Genomic DNA, 18,303 nt, shown 5'->3' on the forward strand with positions numbered 1-18,303 from the left:
TGGCAGAATCTACTCAGCAGTGGAGTGGCTGGCAGCAGAGAATGGGGTATTTGCCACTGCACTATCAGAATGGAATGAAGCAGAGTATAGTTGCAGAAATCCAAAGAGTAGAGGAGAAAAGGAAAACAAGAATATAATTAAGGCCTTAATAAGGAAGTGGCAACTAAGAAACAGAAGCTGAGATCGATGAACTAATTCAGATAGATATTCATGAGCGAATGGACGGGGTGGGGAGGGTGTGAAACAATCAGAAGGCAAGGGATGGAAGCATGCCTGGTCTGAGGGATGTGGCTACCAAATGCCAGAAATTAACTTTTCCTTCTCATCTCGTGATATCTTTCCTTATCTTTCACCATTTTGCCTTTCCTTCATCCTTTGCTACATTCATACGACCTCATCTCAGTTCCTAGCTACTTGTCTGAGAATCAGAAGTTCCACAAGACACGTGGTTTTATGTCCTTTTATGTCATTCTTGGTCTGTGCCTCAGCCTAACCCCAAACTGCACAAAAAAATTAGAAATTATTTCATCTTTCTCTTTATTATCAAAACATTATGGTGTTAAATAAAGTCTAAGAGGCATCGGGCTGGTCTTTGTTTGGTCTCTGGCGCTTTAGGTGAGGCAGAACTGAGCCCCCAGGAATGTGACAATATTATCTGAAAACATTAGTAGCAGCTACTGTGCAGAGTCTGAAGGCCCAAGTAAACTCCTGGGCATACCCATGAACACGTGGTAGGACATGAGCTCCAGCTATTGGGGAAGAACAGGGGTGAAAGCTGCTTTGAGAATATAGCTGAGCAATAGAAGATCTGGCACCAGAAGGGTCTGGTGGGAGAAAGTAGGGATGGTGAAAGATAGAGATATCTGCTCCTTTCTGCTACTACCCAAGGGTAGAAGCATGTGACCCCAGCAAGGGGCCAAAGTAGGTAGCAGCTACTTGGAACTCAAATGGGAGATGCCAGAAGACTCCAGGGCTGGTCAGCTGGCATTCTTAGGGAGTGGAATGCTGGCCATAAGAATGGAGACAAACTGTTCCAATTTCTGCGCAGCTTTTTTCCCAGCCTCTAATACTTCCTCATGATTGGCCTTCTCCAGGCTTTCATAATCCATGATGACCTTGTTGGTGATGAGTGAAAAGCCAAAGACTCGAAGTCCACAGTGCCGTGCAACTATAACTTCTGGTACTGTGCTCATGCCTGATGGGGAGAAAGGGGGGAACCAACTGTCAGGATCCTCAAATGAGTCTTTTTCTAGCCCTTTAGCCAGACCTTCATCCATAACTTCACTGAGAATTTAAAATCTCAAAAAACATCCAAAGCAGCAGCTATTAATAACTTAATGTTGAGGTAGGTTTTTCTGTATTGCTTAAAATAAGTGGGGCCTCACATATTTCTTATAATGACCAGTGCTATGCTTTATGTCTACATTTGTTTTTGGTAATTTTGAAGTCAGTTGTAATGATGTAGTTCCATCTTCCAGCCAGAAGTAAAGAAGGTGGCTATGGTGAAATTTGTTAGAATAACTTCTAGAAACAGTCAAATTATGGCTAGGTCATTAGCACTGTAGCTATTAAAGCCTTGGTGCTCAGTGGGGAGATGTGATGCTGCAACACACCAAACCTTATCACTTTGCCTTCCTAGAAGTCAGTTTAATTCACCCTTCCCTTATTTATTATTATTATTATTATTTTTTGAGACAGTCCAACTCTGTTGCCTGGGCTAGAGTGCCATGGTGTCAGCCTAGCTCACAGCAACCTCAAACTCCTGGGCTTAAGCGATCCTCCTGCCTCAGCCTCCCAAGTAGCTGGGACTACAGGCATGTGCCACCATGCCCGGCTAAATTTTTTCTGTATACATTTTTAGCTGTCCAGATCATTTCTTTCTATTTTTAGTAGAGATGGGGTCTCACTTTTGCTCAGGCTGGTCTCAAACTCCTGACCTCAAGCAATCCTCCCGCCTCAGCCTCCCAGAGTACTAGGATTATAGGCGTGAGCCACCGCACCCGGCCCACCCCTCCCTTAAATGAGATCCTCTCTCAATCCAACTAGGTCTGTAATCTCCTACTCCTTCCCAACCCTGTTTTATCAGATCCCTCCCTCTTCAAGCCTCCAGCTAAATTCCTCTTCTCACCAACAGCATCTGCCCCCAGCTGCTGCAGCAGGCGACACTCTGCTATCGTCTCAAAGTTGGGGCCCCCCAACATCACATAGGTGCCCTCCTGTAGTTCTCGCTGCTCCCCCATTTGTTTCCAGGTACTGAGGGCCTTTTGCCTCATAGTCCGGTCATAGGCATCAGACATGGCAGGGAAACGAACTCCGAACCTAGGGCACAATAATGGAATTAAATAAACCCTCCCACCTCTTAGACAAATCTTTTAAACCCTACCCATCTAGACACAATGGTGCAAGATACATGCCTTTCATCATTCGGCCCTCTGAGGGGGTTCTGACCACAGAAACCAGGTAGGTTGATGTGATCACGGATCAGCATTATATCTCCAACCTCAAACTTGGGGTTGAGTCCTCCAGCTGCATTGGTGACCACCAGGGTGTCCACACCCATAAGCCGGAAAACCCTCACAGGGAATGTCACCTTAGAAGCAAAACATGAGAAAAAAGTTTTTGCAAAATTTCATCAGTCCACCTACACAGATATGCACGATATATATCATGAAAGGAGAGGAAGAAGGAGACCAAAAATCTACCTAGCCCAGATAGCTAGTAATAAAACAGGATAGTTCTCTCCCCCTTCTTCTAGATTCAACTAGGCTTATACCCCTGATTTACCTTCCAAAGCGGGTAGCCTTCATACCCGTGGAACCTGCCGTGCATCATCACACAGGCTCTGCCATTCAGGAATCCAAACACCAGGTGGCCAGCATGACCTGGCACTGCACACAAAACAAAAAGAAATGGGATTGCATTTTCATACAACACATATCCATTTGGCACCTAGTGAGTCACTCACTGTGCTCAGCACGTGAGGGTATAATTAAGTAAAAAGAAGACATTATTATCTCTGCTTTCAGAAAGTTAAAATCTGATGGGAAAGACAGACATTAATCATAATTATACAAACACAACCTGAGATTAGAGCTAAGAGGGTAAGAATGTTTAATGTGAACATACAAAGAAAGAAGTAGACTTTTTTTTTTTTTTTTGAGACAGAGTCTCACTTTGTTGCCCGGGCTATAGTGAGTGCTGTGGCGTCAGCCTAGCTCACAGCAACCTCAAACTCCTGGGCTCAAACAATCCTTCTACCTCAGCCTCCCGAGTAGCTGGGACTACAGGCATGTTCCACCATGCCAGGCTAATTTTTTCTATATATTTTTAGTTGTCCAGATAATTTCTTTCTATTTTTAGTAGAGACAGGGTCTCACTCAGGCTGGTCTCGAACTCCTGACTTCAAGCGATCCACCCGCCTCGGCCTCCCAGAGGGCTAGGATTACAGGCATGAGCCACCGCGCCCGGCCAAGAAGTAGAGTTTTAAAGAAATTTCAAAAGAATAAAAACCATCCTGCAAGAGAGTAAAAGTAAATAAAAAAGTAGATAATAGTAGGCCAGGTGCAGTGGCTCATGCCTATAATCCTAGCACTTTGGGAGGCCAAGGCAGGATTGCTTGAGGCCAGGAGTTCGAGACCAGCCTGAGAAAGAGCAAGAACCCATCTCTGCAAAAAACACAAAAATTATCCGGGCATGGTGGCATTCACCTGTAGTCCCAGCTACTTGGGAGGCTGAGGCAGGAGGATCACTTTAGCTTAGGAGTTTGAGCTATGATGACACCCAGGTGCCTCTACCCTGGGCGACAGAGCAAGACCCTGTCTCAAAGAAAAAAGTAGGTAACAGTGAATGCAGTAATTATAGACCTCTTCCAAAATTCCTTAACCTCTCAAAATGTGTACTTATATATTGCCCTAACTACATGCCTCCTCACTCCAGCAAGGGAGCTCATGGTATACTCTGCCATTCTCAAGAAGCTACTGAACATGGAGGGAAGGGGCTGAATTTGGATCCAGGCAAGCCTCCTTCCTTATGACTCACAGAACAGTCCTGTGGGAATACATGCCCATGTAGGGGAATGAGGGGGCCTCGGACTGAAAGGTAACTCCCCACAGACATAACAAGCATTATTACCATTTCCCTTATCTGGCAGACTCCTCTAATGGATGGCCAACCTATCCCTTAGGGAAGGGATGGTCAGGGAGAAGGACCCGAGCCAAGAGGAAGAGCTGAGGGATTCTCAGAAATAGAGGAACTTATGTATTTAAAAAAAAATTACTAGTAATAGAGTAAAGTTGACCCAGGAAACCGAGTATAAAAAATAAACAGGTTGATAAACTTAAAAAAAATTAATCCACTTGTCCCTTAATGCAGTGCCCTTCTGACTGGGAGTAGGAGTGGCCTCTGGAGCCACTGTCACTACTATCTCCCTCAAAGAACCATGCCCTCTGCCCTCCCTCTCTCAATATTTCCTTCTCCAACTGAAATTCCCACACCTCCCTGCTCTGAACTCCCAGTCTCGCTCCAAAGGGTTTAAAAAATAACTATTAATAAAGTCTTAACTCTCCAGGGAAAAGAGGAAGGTAGAAATCTTAAAAATTAATAAATAAGCCAGTTAGTTATTTGTGAAACTAAGTGAACCAAATAAACTACCCTTGTGCTTTACTTGACCTTATTTCATCTGGCCCTCTCGAAGTCTTAGCCTTAGAGCTTTCCAGCTGCTATTGGAATACTGGACATGCTACCCTCAGGTCCCCCAGCTCCACTGTGCATAGGGAGCAACTGCCCTTTCCCCTCCCAGAGGGTCAGTGTGAATCAGGTGTTGGGTATTCACGTACAGTTGTCCCTCTGTAGCTGTAGGGGATTGGCTCCAGGACCCCCCATACCAAAATCCCTGGATGCTCAAGTCCCTTATATGAAATGGCAGAGTATTTGCATTTAACCTATATACATCCTACCTTATACCTTAAGTCATCTCTAGATTACTTATAATACCTAACACAATGTAAATGCTATGTAAATAGTTATTATACTGTATTTTTTATTTGTATCATTTTATTGTTATCCTGTTAATTTTTTTTTGAGACAGAGTCTTACTCTGTTGCCTAGGCTAGAGTGCCGTGGGCGTCAGCCTAGCTCACAGCAACCTCAAACTCCTGGGCTCAAGTGATCCTCTTGCCTCCTGAGTAGCTGGGACTATAGGCGTGCACCCCCACACCCAGCTAATTTTTTCTACTTTCAGTTGTCTGGATAATTTCTTTCTATTTTCAGTAGAGACAGGATCTCCCTCTTGCTGAGGCTGGTCTCAAACTCCTGACCTCAAGCAATTCTCCCGCCTAGGCCTCTCAGAGTGCTAGGATGACAGGCGTGAGCCACCACACCCAGCTGTACTGTTAATTTTTATTGGGCTTTTTTTCTGAATATTTTTAATTCATGGTTGTTTGAATCCACAGATGTGAAACCTCAGACACAGAGGTCCAATTGTATTATCTGTGTATGTTTCTGCAAGAATATGAGTCTGTGTGTTTCATTTGTTGCTGTGTCTTATCCTAAGTCTGGAGGGGATGGGGAATGGCAGGAAGACATTGGACAGAGGAGGCTTGACTTTGTCCTGGGAGGCTAGAGACACTGCTTTTTCCATTTAAGCTGTAGGCTGGAAGAAATCTGGTGTGTGTGTATGTGGTGATGATGGTGTATGGAAGGAGGCACATGTGGGGGAGAGGCACATGCTGGAGGTGTTGTAGAGCTTTAAGGAGTTGAGTCAGTAAAACATAGGAAAGATGTCATCATGGCTCACTGACACACACCTGCCCTGTCTATCTTGAGATTTCCACTAGGGGAAATCCTTCCATCATTCTGATTCATGATGGGCTTTTTCTCCTCTCTTATGTGTCTTCAGTCAAATACCAGATCCAGGAGTAGAAACACTGGCCTCCCTGGTTGAGTTCCCAGAAACCCATCAACATCCCTCAGTCCCATCCCCTGCTTTTCCCCACTCTTGCCCCCACCAGTACCTGTACTTTGGGGAAAATTGGGTATCTCGCTGTAGTGAAAGACTTGGGCCTGAGTTACTTTATCAGCCAGACCTCCTAATCCAGAACCACAGATCACTGCCACTTGAGGTCGGTGTTTAGTGCGACACAGAAGCCATTCTGCAGTGTTCTGATAATCCTCATATGCGTATCTAGGAGAAAAAAATAAATAAAACCAAAGTGAATTCTGTTCCAAGGGCATCATAGACAAATGACCTTCAATGCAAAAGGCTGGGAGGTATACTGAGGCAGCAGGGAATGGAGAAACTTCCACAGACGGAAGGCCATACTATGCTCACCCACCCACTCACTCCCCCCTCTGAATCAAGCCCACTGAAAATCTGACATGAAACTCCCTGCACTCCATAGCCTGGCAAAAGTTTATGAAGCCTAGGTTTCCACTAACAGCCCCAACTCCAGTGTTGCTTCCATTGGTGGGTTTAATACCTCTCCTTATGACAAAGATTTAGAGAGGAAGAAACCAAAGTCTACAGAGAACTGCAATGAAATAGTCAAATCAAGGCGAGTAAGAGAGCTGGCCCCAAGGAGGGAGGGCAGGGGGAGTAGTCAAAATGGGATTAAGACCTTCCTGAAGGCTGTGACAAACCTAATATGATCCTCCTTAGCACTTTCCCTACCTACACCCTAAGCACACTCAAAATGTAATTAAGACTAACTTGAGGGCGGGGATAAACCCAATTTCTTTTCCAACTCTCATCCCTCCAGTTCCTTCCTAAGCCCAAGACTAAGGGCTAAATCTTTTGTTTTGTTTTGTTTGAGACAGAGTCTCACTCTGTTGCCCGGGCTAGAGTGCCATGACGTCAGCCTAGCTCACAGCAACCTCAGACTCCTGGGCTCAAGCAATCCTCCTGCCTCAGCCTCTCGAGTAGCTGGGACTACAGGCATGTGCCACTGTGCCCGGCAAATTGTTTTGTATATATTTTTAGCTCTCCACATAATTTCTTTCTATTTTTACTAGAGACGGGGTCTTGCTGTTGCTCAGGCTGGTCTCGAACTCCTGAGCTCTCAAATATCCACCGGCCTCGGCCTCCCAGAGTGCTAGGATTATAGGCGTGAGCCACCATGCCCGGCCCAGGGCTAAATCTTTCGAATGCCAAAAACTCCTAACACAGAACACTCCTAAAAGAGATCTATATGCCATTCTTGGCTTCCCTGGATCCTTAGTTCTGGGACGCCCAGGCCCACACAGACCCTTGTCATATGGAATCGCAAGAGGTAATTCAAGACCAGAGACCAGATAAGCTACTGCACAAGAAAGTAGATCTAATTCACAACACTGGCTGTCAAAGGCTAACCAGGACTGACAGCACAAATTCTCAGCAGAAGCTTATAAAAATACAGATTCTGGTTCCGACCCCTACAGATTAAAAAATTCTGGGGAGAGGCCCCAGAATCTGCATTTTCACAAAAGTGCCTCATGTAATTCTGATTCAAAAGCTAAGCTTAGGAATTTCTGATCTAGAAGGAAGCAGAACTCAATCTGGATTCTAGTTCAATTTTGTCTTTTTAGGTAAGTAATTTGTGCTTAAATTTCTTTCCTCAGGTATAAAGTGAGGAAATGTAATTGGCCCCATCTACCTTATAGGCTCAGCTTGAAAATGATTTTAAAAATTGCTAACGCACTCTGGGAGGCCAAGGCGAGAGGATCCCTTGAGGTCAGGAGTTCAAGACCAGCCTGAGCAAGAGTGAGACCCTCCCCATCTCTACTAAAAATAGAGAGAAATTATATGGACAACTAAAAATATATAGAGAAAAAAATTAGCCGGGCATGGTGGCACATGCCTGTAGTCCCAGCTACTCGGGAGGCTGAGGCAGAAGGATTGCATAAGTCCAGGAGTTTGAGGTTGCTGTGAGCCAGGCTGACGCCACGGCACTCTAGCCAGGGCAATAGAGCGAGACTCTGTCGCAAAAAAAAAAAAAAAAAATTGCTAACAAGCTCCAAAGACCTATGGCTCTGTTTCACGTGGTACTGGAAACTTTCTCCTGCTTTCCACCTGCCCGTGGGCTCCTCCCTACCCTTCTTCTCCCTCCTTGCCTGCTTCCAATCTTCCCTTCTCTCCACCGAGGCTCTCTGCTCCTCAGGAACCTAAGGACAAACACCCAGAATCCCTACACCAGCAAGAATCAATCCAAAACTTTTCTCACAGTTCCAAGTCCAATTCTGTCACACCCACCTTGGGAAGACCAAAGATTGCCTTCAGACGTGGAACTGAAGTGTAACAGAGGTGAACATTACTAAACAAGCCTCCAAAGGAAGTTTTTTTCTTCAGAAGCAGAGCCTGGGAAACCAGACCTGAGTCCACAACACAACAGGCTACTCTCAGGAAAGCAGCTGGGCAAGGGATCGGTGGGTGGGCGAGACACAGGAAGTTGGTAAAAAGTTAATCAAATAGCATCCCCAAGAGGTGCAAAGAAAATGAATGAAGTCTGAAGCCATGGCCACCTGGCATGTCTAGCCACAGCTCATAGGACTTACTCATTGGCTATCAGTCCCCCAGGAACACTCTGGATCCCTGGGCATCCAAATGCAACTGTGATCCCTAATGCTGGTCACTTGGACTGGGAATTCCAGGACCAAAACAGAGAGAAGGATTTTTAACAGCGTGAGGTGGAACGGGAGTGGGCAGGAGTCTGTTGTTTAGTACGATGAATAAGATTTCCTTTTCTCCGTGGAGACTCCATTCCCAGCTGGTTAATTAGACCTCCAATTTGGAGGGAAGGGAGGAGAGGATCTGGTAAGGGAGGTGAACAATCTTCCCTCCAACGGAGGAACTCCGGATTTGGGCACCAAAAGTACCTCGCGGCTCTACCTAGATCCTAGAATCGGAATTTATGAAGAGCGCGTGAGGTGAGGAGACCTCTTCTTGGCCTGCAGTGGGGGCTATGCTTCCCTCTCCACTTGCATCCCTAACACACACACACACACAGACACACAACGGCTCCTTTTAGGTGTAGCCTACACTGCACTAATCGGTCCCTTCCTGCTCCGGTGGCGCCACCCCAGCTCGATTCCCGCGCCGGTCCCTGCCTGCGCTGGCCATCGTACTGCTCTGCCGCCTTGCCCCCGACACCAGGCTCCGTGCCAGGCCTCTCTGCATCACCAGGGCACTCGCGCCCTCCCCTGACCCCCTGGGGACCCAATGTGCCATGTTTCCAGGTCTCACAGCCATTTCCCCTCCCCAAGGGCCTCCGGAGTTCCCCGGGCCTGCTGCCCACCTTACCCCTCCTCCATGGTCCCGCAGACGCCCTCTGAATGAGCCTGATCTCTGCAGCTCCGATCCGCGCCGCCGAGCAGACCTGTCGCCGCCGGGTCTGGCCAGCCCAGTTAGTGCTGTGTTCGCCGGGCTGGCTTATATCTCCAGCCCGGGAGTCCCCAGCCAATGGCAGGCGAGCACGCGGGCCGGCCCTGTCTCCGTGGTAACCCACCCTGATCCAGTGGCTCGAGGCTGGGCTGTAAAGCTAATCAGAATTCTTCCCAGACCCTCGCCCCTCCAGAGGCATCCAGCATTTCATCCCCGCACCCACTCGGGTCCGCAGGGCCGCAGTTCCCAGCAAGGAGGCCTATTCGGGAAGCGACCGAGAAGCCCAGAGGAGAGCCCCCGGAACCGTCCACATGCAACCTCATTTTTCAGCTGTGTCAATAGCAAGCTGTGAGAGATTCAACAGGAGAAAATGTCAAACCTTAGATCTTGCAACCCCAGATTAAAAATGAAGTTAGCCTGTGTCTGCGTTGCTTCCTGGACAAGGGAAGCAGGGTCACCCCTAGCAACAGGGCTGACTTGGAGGTTACAGAGCTTAGCAGAGCACACCCAGGTCCGGATAAGGAAAAGAAAAAGTTCCAGGACAAGAATTCCTAGATCCTGGCCGGGCGCGGTGGCATTCATGCCTGTAATGCTAGCACTCTGACAGGCCAAGGCAGGAGGATCACTTGAAGTCAGCAGTTCAAGAACAGCCTCAGCAAGATCGAGACTCCCTCTCTACGGTAAATAGAAAAAATTAGCCGGGCGTGGTGGAACGCACCTGCAGTCCCAGCTACTCGGCAGGCTGAGGCAGGAGGATCCCTGGAGCTAGGCTGACCCCATGACACTTCAAGCCGGGGGACAGAGCTAGTTTCTTGTCTCAAAAAAAAAAAAAAAAAAAAAAAGAATTCCTGGATCCTACATAGAGAGAAAAGATGAGGATAGGTTTGGTAGGTGGGGAGGCAGATAATCCCTTAATTTACACAGTATTAGCTCCAAGCAATTCAGATAAGTAAAGAAGGACTCCTCCCTAGATGAAAATTCCTTTAACAGACTACATAATATTATGTCTTTGTAAGAATTCAGCTATCTCATCTCCCCACTTTTACAAGTTTAACTAACCTCACATCAAATTACAAATCAATGGCCTTTGCTTTGCTATTGGACTCTTCTACCTCTTCCCTCTTCTGCACTCTCATCTTTCCTGCTTGTCATTCCTCCCACCACCGTGGCCCAAGCTTGTTTTCCAACACTGTTTTTCTCATTCATTTAACAAATATTTATTGAGCATCAATGATGCAACAGAATTGTTCTAGTGCTAGGGACACAAGATTAAAAACAATATCTGCAAAGAAAAAAAATATATGTAAAGAACTGAGAACCCAACGCCAAATAAATGTTTTATTCTAGCATCACTAATGTTATTGTTGTATTATTACTATTATTATTATCCTTATTCATCCAGTAATTTCAGCAAAGGTAAAAACAAGATGATCTAAAAATTGTTTCACTTTAGTAATGAGACTATGAAGATTTGAAACACTGAAAGCATTATTTTAAATAATTGGGACGGAAGTGGTGGCTCACGTCTGTAACCATAGCACTCTGGGAGGCCAAGGTGGGCGGATCATTTGAGGTCCGGAGTTCGAGACCAGCCTGAGCAAGAGCCAGACCGTCTCTACTAAAAATAGAAAGAAATTGTATGGACAACTAAAAAAAATATATATATATTTAAAGTTAGCCGGGCATGGTGACGCATGCCTGTAGTCCCCAGTTACTCGGGAGGCTGAGGCAGTAGGATTGTTTGAGCTCAGGAGTCTGAGGTTGCTGTGAGCTAGGCTGACGCCACGGCACTGTAGCTCGGGCAAGAGTGAGACTCTGTCTCAAAAAAAAAAAAAAAAAAATTTAAAAAAAATAAAAATAAATAAATAGTTGGATAGGATTAGTCATAACTAAAAATCAGCCAAGGAAATATCTATCAATATTTGATTACTAAAGGAATTTTTTCAATGCCCTAAATCTAATCCAGTTTACATAAAAACAAGATTAGAATATGATTATATTTAAGGAAGTTCAAACCTAATGAATTAATTTTTTTTTTTTTTTTTTTGAGACAGAGTCTTGCTTTGTTGCCCAGGCTAGAGTGAGTGCTGTGGCCTTAGCCTAGCTCACAGCAACCTCAAACTCCTGGGCTCAAGTGATCCTACTGCCTCAGCCTCCCGAGTAGCTGGGACTACAGGCATGCGCCACCACGCCCGGCTAATTTTTTTTTTCTATATATATTTTTAGTTGTCCATATAATTTCTTTCTATTTTTAGTAGAGACAGGGTCTTGCTCTTGCTCAGGCTGGTCTCGAACTCCTGACCTCAAGCGATCCACCCACCTTGGCCTCCCAGAGTGCTAGGATTACAGGCGTGAGCCACCGCGCCTGGCCATGAATTAATTTTAATGGGCTCTGTGTAAAGTTCAGTATATGTAAAACAAAAGATGATCTGCAATATATCTACAAAAAGAAAAAACTTGGCCAGGGTAACATAACCTTTGGAACTTCATGATGTACTTTACTCTGATTCAAGTTCAAAAACCAGCCTTCTACATAATCACTTGGACTCTCCAATTTCTTTTCTTTTCTTTTTTTTTTTTTTGAGACAGAGTCTCACTCTCCTGGGCTCAAGTGATCCTCTTGCCTCAGCCTCCCGGATAGTGGGACTACAGGCATGTACCACCATGCCTGGGTAATTTTTTCTATTTTTAGTTGTTTGGCTAATTTCTGTCTATTTTTAGTAGAGATGGGGTCTCACTCTTGCTCAGGCTGGTCTCGAATTCCTGAGCGCAAGCAATCCTCCCGCCTGGCCCCCAATCTCTTTAATCCTGGATTGACCAATGGCCTTGAGGCCCAGCAGACCTCCTCAGACCACATCTTTATCTTGTGGTCTATCAAACAACAGTGCATAGGCTCCAGGTTGCATTAAACCATCCTATGCCTGTCCTTGGCAAATGATCTTTACATCTCTTACTGGTTTTCTCAGAGGTTTTTGACCACTAAATGGTACAAATTTAGGTTTTTTTGTGAATGTGTGCCTATTTGCTGAGTGAACATAGATACTTAATGTTTAAATACATGACATGCCTATTAAATATCTATTATTTCTCTTTAGGCCATCTCACACCCAAGCCCCATACTCCATTCCTTTATTACTATTTTTATCTATTCCAAAGTTCCCAGTTTCTCAGTTCACAGTGCACTTAGTATCTCATCAATTTTCATTTTTTTTGGTGGGGGCGGGGAGCGCAGGCCACTGCACCTGGCCAATTTTTCTGTTTTTAGTAGAGATGGTGTCTCGCTTTTGCTCAGGCTGGTCTTGAACTCCTGAGCTCAAGCAATCCTTCCGTCTTGGCCTCCCAGAGTGCTAGGATTACAGGCGTGAACCATCTCACTCAGCCAGTGGGACCTCTTAAAACCAGCTTTACAAAAATATTTTGCCATCAAAAGGAATGTAGTACAATCTAATGTTCAAATTGTGAATTACCTGAGGCCAGTAGTTCACACAGTATACAAGAAATATCAAATATTGCTGTGTTTCCTTTCAAATTTAAAAATATCCCATGGTATCTGAGTTTGTACCTTGACACATAGTTTGGGAATAATGGCCCCAGTCACACTATGCCACCTCATTCCTGAATCTATGTAGTATAAATGAGTGAGCTCTGTAATCAAACTACCTGTGTATGAATTCCATTTTCACCCCTTACTTACCGGCTATATAATCCTAGGCTAGTAAAATTCCTACTATGCCTCAGTTTTCACATTTGTAAAATGGTGATAATAATAGTACTTATTATTGTTGCAAGGATTATATAAAATACATTTTAAGTGTTTAGATAAGTACCTGGCATTATAATAAGCACACAGTAAATGTTGGCTATTATTATTATTCTCCATTGTCTCTTTTTCTTTATGTTCTTTCTAGACCCACCTAACCATGCAGTGGATCAAAAGAAAAACCAGAGGTACATTCATCCTATCAATGTCAATGAATTTTGTACTGTTCAGAACAGAAGCCACTAGCCACATGTGACTATTTGAACTTAAAATTAAGATGAAGTAAAAGTGAATAAAAATTCACTTCCCTGGTCATACTTACCACATTTTAACTGCTCAATAGCTACCTGTGTCTAGTGGCTACAATATTGCATAACATAGAGACATTTCTATCATCACAGAAAGTTCTACTGCATAATGCTGCTCTTATCTTTTCTAGTTACTACTATCCTGTATCCACATAAAAGAAGCTGAAGTTGTGCTTTATTCTTTACTTTTAGGGTAAAGGTACCTTTAGGGTTCCTATAGCCAGGAATCAAACAATAAGCAAACTTTGGGTGATTACAGTTCATTACTGCCTTATTACTCTTTCTTCTTATCATTTGTTTTGTCTTTGGAGGGACTCCTGTGTCCAGGAACATACTTAGTAACACACTCATCCTCCACCCTCAAGATCAAGGAAACTGAAATAGAAGTGGCAGGGGCCGGTTCTAAGTTACCCAGTATTGCCCGGGGGGTGGGGAGACGTCTCCAGATAGTGACTCCCAGTGTCAACAATTAATAGAAGCAGGCTCAGCCTCTCAGGATTCTTAGGTGAGGTGTCTATTTTATTCCTGATCTCTCAACTGAGATCTCTCATCTTCCTAGACCACAAGATAGATATTCTCTTCTTTATATACCTATCTCCACAACCTCCTATTGGTATTTCTTTTTTCCTCTCCCCTGAGGTGGTGGTTTATCACCTGTATGAAACAACACAATGCCTTACTCTATTTCCAGGGCAAAGAATGTTTCTAGTAATATACAGAGTTTCTAGTAATATACCCCTTAACCAAGATGAGGAGTAGTATAGGGGAGTGGATGGCATAGGGTGTGATCTGGTTTTAAGGGATTAAAACCTTTGCTCTTCCGTTTTCTCCAATTACTGAAAATAAAATATTGTTTTAATGTAGTTTCTTTTTTCCTATGACAAAGATCACTTTCATTTCTCTTTTCTAAGAATGAGACTCCCATCTGTGTCTCACTCAGTGGCAGGAAGAATAAAGTAGAGATAAAGGACTGGCCTAACATCCTCAATTCCAAAGACCTTGGTTCCCAGAGTGGGAGACTGGCTATTCCCCAAAGGAAAGAAGAGGAAAGAACTGCGGCCCAGGAAGAGCATGGAATACAAAGGAGCAAAGGCCCCATGTAATTAACATAAATTAATCCCTTAAAACCAGATCATACCCTACTCGATGCCATCCACCCCCCTATACTAACCCTCATCTTGGTTAATTCACTCTGTATATTACTAGAAACATTCTTTGCCCTGGAAATAGAGTAAGGCATTGTGTTGTTTCATGCAGGTGATAAACCACCACCTCAGGGGAGAGGAAAAAAGAAATACGGTATGTGGAATATGTGAAAAAAGAGAATTCAAATTGGAACACTTTGGGTCATAGAAGCCAGGCAGATGTTTTCCACACCATTCTCTGCCCATGCATATAGTGTACTAGTTGCCTCTTGGTTGGAAGCCTAAAGCAAAAAAATGCTTCCAAATCTTTGCAGTGTCTTTCTTTATATCCTCCTATTATGGACTGAATTGTGTCCCCTAATATTCTTATGTTGAAGCCCTAACCTCCAAGGTAGCTATATTTGAAGATAAGGCCTTTAAAGAAGTAATTAAGATTAAATAAAGCCTGGGCATGGTGGCTCACCCCTGTAATCCTAGCACTCTGGGAGGCCGAGGTGGGTGGATTGCTCGAGGTCAGGAGTTCGAGACCAGCCTGAGCAAGAGCGAGACCCCGTCTCTACTAAAAATAGAAAGAAATTATCTGGACAACTAAAATATATATAGAAAAAATTAGCCGGGGATGGTGGCGTATGCCTGTAGTCCCAGCTACTCGGGAGGCTGAGGCAGTAGGATCGCTTAAGCCCAGGAGTTTGAGGTTGCTGTGAGCTAGGCTGACACCACGGCACTCACTCTAGCCAGGGCAACAAAGCGACACACTGTCTCAAAAAAAAAAAAGATTAAATAAGGTCATAAAAATGGGGCCACAATCCAATAGGACTGGTGTTCTTATAAGAAGAAGAAGAGAAACCAGGGAAGTGCCCAGGGAAAAGGCCATCTGCAAGCCAAGCAGAGAAAACAAACCTGCTGACGCCTTTTTTTTTTTTTTTTTGAGACAGAGTCTTACTCTGTTGTCCAGGCTAGAATGCCATGGGGTCAGGCTAGCTCACAGCAACCTCAGACTCCTGGGTTCAAGCGATCTTCCTGCCTCAGCCTTTTGAGTAACTGGGACTACAGGTGCACATCACCACACCTGGCTAATTTTTTCTACTTTTTAGTAGAGACGAAGTCTCACTCTTGCTCAGGCTGGTCTAGAACTCCTAAGCTCAAGGGATTCACCTCGGCCTCCCGGAGTGCTAGGATTACAGGTGTGCGCCACGGTGCTGGGCCCCTGCTGACACCTTGATCTTGGACTTCCAGCCTCCAGAACTGTGATAAAATAAATGTTTGTCATTTAAGCCATCCTGTCTGTGCTATGTTGTTATAGAGTCCTAGCAAACTAATATACCCAATAGCCTAATTTTTCTCAATCTAAGTGAGAAGACCCCATTCCATAAATAAAAACCAGGCAATATTTAAGACGCCAAATATTTATTAGAGGTAATATTGAAATGATTTACTTTTATAATACAGGCACCAATAAATCGGAACCAGTGCCAGCCATAAACAACCCATGCCAGCCACACTGGGGTGCCCCACCCTGCTTGTAACTACAGCTAACAATACTGCTCAGAACCTAGCAAATTTATCTCAAGATGAGGCTTGTTACTTCATTAATTAGTAGCCATTCACCAAGCGGTTTCTATGTGCCATGCATTGAGCATAAAAAGAGCTCCATCCCAAGCACGTTGCTCTCTGCCACCTCTGTGCTTCTGCCCTTATTATTCAATCTCCCTAGCAGATTACATGAGTGTAAAACATTAAATCATAAATCAGATCTGAATTTATAGTCTCATTTCAATCTCTCACTTAGCTTACATGATTATGTCCCATTTCAATCTCACACTTAGCTTAAATGATTATAGCTATTCAGCTTGTTTACACATTTGTTAAATAAAGATAGTGTTGGCTTCCCTGTCCATCTCTCAGTGGGTTCCGAAATCAAATGAACACTAATGTAAAAGTGCCTCAGTAACTGCAAGCAAGTTACAAATATTATCATACTTTTTGCATTTCTCTGCCTATGACCCTACTCAAGACATAACTCAAATCCAAGTTATCCACGCACAATAATATAATAATTCTCTTTATATTTTAAAAGTTTTCTCTGGCTGCTCTGGGTAGATAGAAGTAATCTTTCTTTGAACTTGTATTACATTGTTTAATTAATTTATTATAAAGCATGTGCTATATCATGAATTTCTAGTGTTGATATTTTTCCATGTAATAAAAGACTATTAGTGTTGACATTTTATACTGTCAATGTTTATATTATTATGTCTCCCTGTCCAGAGTGCAAATTTCTTAAGGAGTATCTTTCACAAAGATACAAATATCTTTAGGACAGTTTTTGCAATGTATGTGTAACCAGGTGCAAATAACAAAACCTACTCCAACCTCAGAATGAATGGTTGATCATCTCTGTGCCAGAAACAGCAGATAGAACAGCAGACTGGCGTTGGCCTATAGAGCTACAACCTCTTCCCCATTTTGTATGCGGAGGTTTGTTAGTTCTTTGTGTCTGTTGTGATCTAATTTGGAGACCTAACTAGTTGAAGGATACTAGCTTCTAAGTAGAAGTCGGCCTGGGAAAACTGTCTAAAACTCAGGACCACGGTAAAGTCTCCAGCTACAAGTGCTAGGGCAGCAACAGTTCTTTCATTATTAACTATTTGGGGCTGGCTGCACTTTCTTAAATATTAGGCTCAGTGGAGAGGCTGCTAACCAACCTGGTAATGGTCCTGAGTTTATTGTTTTTTTCAATTCCCTGTTGCTTTCCACATTTAAGGCAGTCACAATTTGCTGTGACTTGGGGAAAACCCAGATGTGGTTCAGGCTCGCATAAAGACCACATGATTGAAGCTCTGACTGAGGGGCGGGGGCAAGGGCAATATACATAACCTAAACTTTTGTACCCCCCACAATATGCTGAAAAAAAAAAAAAAAGACCACATGAGACTGTTGATGGGGGAGGAGGCACTGCCCCTTTGCGGGGAGCAACGTTGAGATAAGTATAAAGACTGTCCCATGTGCCAAATAAGGTGACTAAAGCACCCTTGGATGTGATTAATCAATAAACACTAATGCGTATGCGTTAAGTGTTGGTGGTCATAAAATTGAGTAACACAATGTCTTCCAGTGGTCGTGACACTCATAAAGGTATAATTTCACAATGCGATGGGGGGGATGGGAAGAGTCTGTAGGGACAGCTTGCAGGAGAACGCAGTCTTGTGTTCTTTCTCAGAAGTGACTCCAGCGAGAAAGGCTGGCGTGGTAACTTTTTAATCCATTTTTCGTTACACATCGTTACCATGACCTTTTAAAGGTACCTTTTTTAATGGCTAAAGCCATCCCTCCTCCCACTGCCCAGACAGCCCAAGCTTCCGCACCTTTATTGCCACCCCTTTAAATAATTAGGCCACGCCCCACCTCTTCTGGCGCTAAATTCGGGCCAATAAAGTTGCACCCCACAGATCACAGGACTAGGGAAAGGAAGTCAGCAGCCAACCGGAAATCACTTATAACGCAAAGCCGGAGAAAAGTCTTTCAGCGGTGTCTGTGGGCCAATGAAGCGCTGAGCAACAGAAGCCGTGCAGCCTCCCGAAACACATGACCAGCGGGCAGCAGCAGCCTGGCCCCACCTCCTGGTCTGGAGGTAGCGCGATGGGCCACGCTGCCAATGGCTTGCGGAACCTCGAATCACGTGCAGGTTTTGCAAGCCCAGCGGCCTCTGGCAGGTCATGTGACAGTTGACGTTTGCGC

At 44.4% G+C, this 18,303-nt stretch overlaps 1 protein-coding gene across 1 annotated transcript; it reads right to left on the reverse strand.

Annotated features, from left to right (window-relative positions):
- Positions 1-520: 520 nt before the first annotated feature.
- Positions 521-9,384, reverse strand: LOC123621493 (purine nucleoside phosphorylase). Its single transcript, XM_045527223.1, has 6 exons — positions 9,272-9,384; positions 6,012-6,181; positions 2,785-2,888; positions 2,415-2,590; positions 2,129-2,319; positions 521-1,195 (listed from the first exon to the last, which is right to left on the reverse strand). Exons 1-6 carry the CDS (start codon positions 9,280-9,282, stop codon positions 978-980), a joined length of 870 nt encoding a protein of 289 aa, XP_045383179.1. The 5' UTR covers positions 9,283-9,384; the 3' UTR covers positions 521-977.
- Positions 9,385-18,303: the final 8,919 nt, after the last annotated feature.

The sequence above is a fragment of the Lemur catta genome, chromosome 1 (assembly GCF_020740605.2).
Source record: "Lemur catta isolate mLemCat1 chromosome 1, mLemCat1.pri, whole genome shotgun sequence".
In the NCBI taxonomy this organism is placed as follows: Eukaryota; Metazoa; Chordata; class Mammalia; order Primates; family Lemuridae; genus Lemur; species Lemur catta.

Coding starts and splice junctions, on each gene's coding strand:
- LOC123621493 (XM_045527223.1), bottom strand. Junction 2,889..6,011: donor CAATTTTCCCCAAAGTACAG/GTACTGGTGGGG, acceptor TTTTGTGTGCAG/TGCCAGGTCATGCTGGCCAC. Junction 1,196..2,128: donor GCTGGGGGCAGATGCTGTTG/GTGAGAAGAGGA, acceptor TCTCCCCATCAG/GCATGAGCACAGTACCAGAA.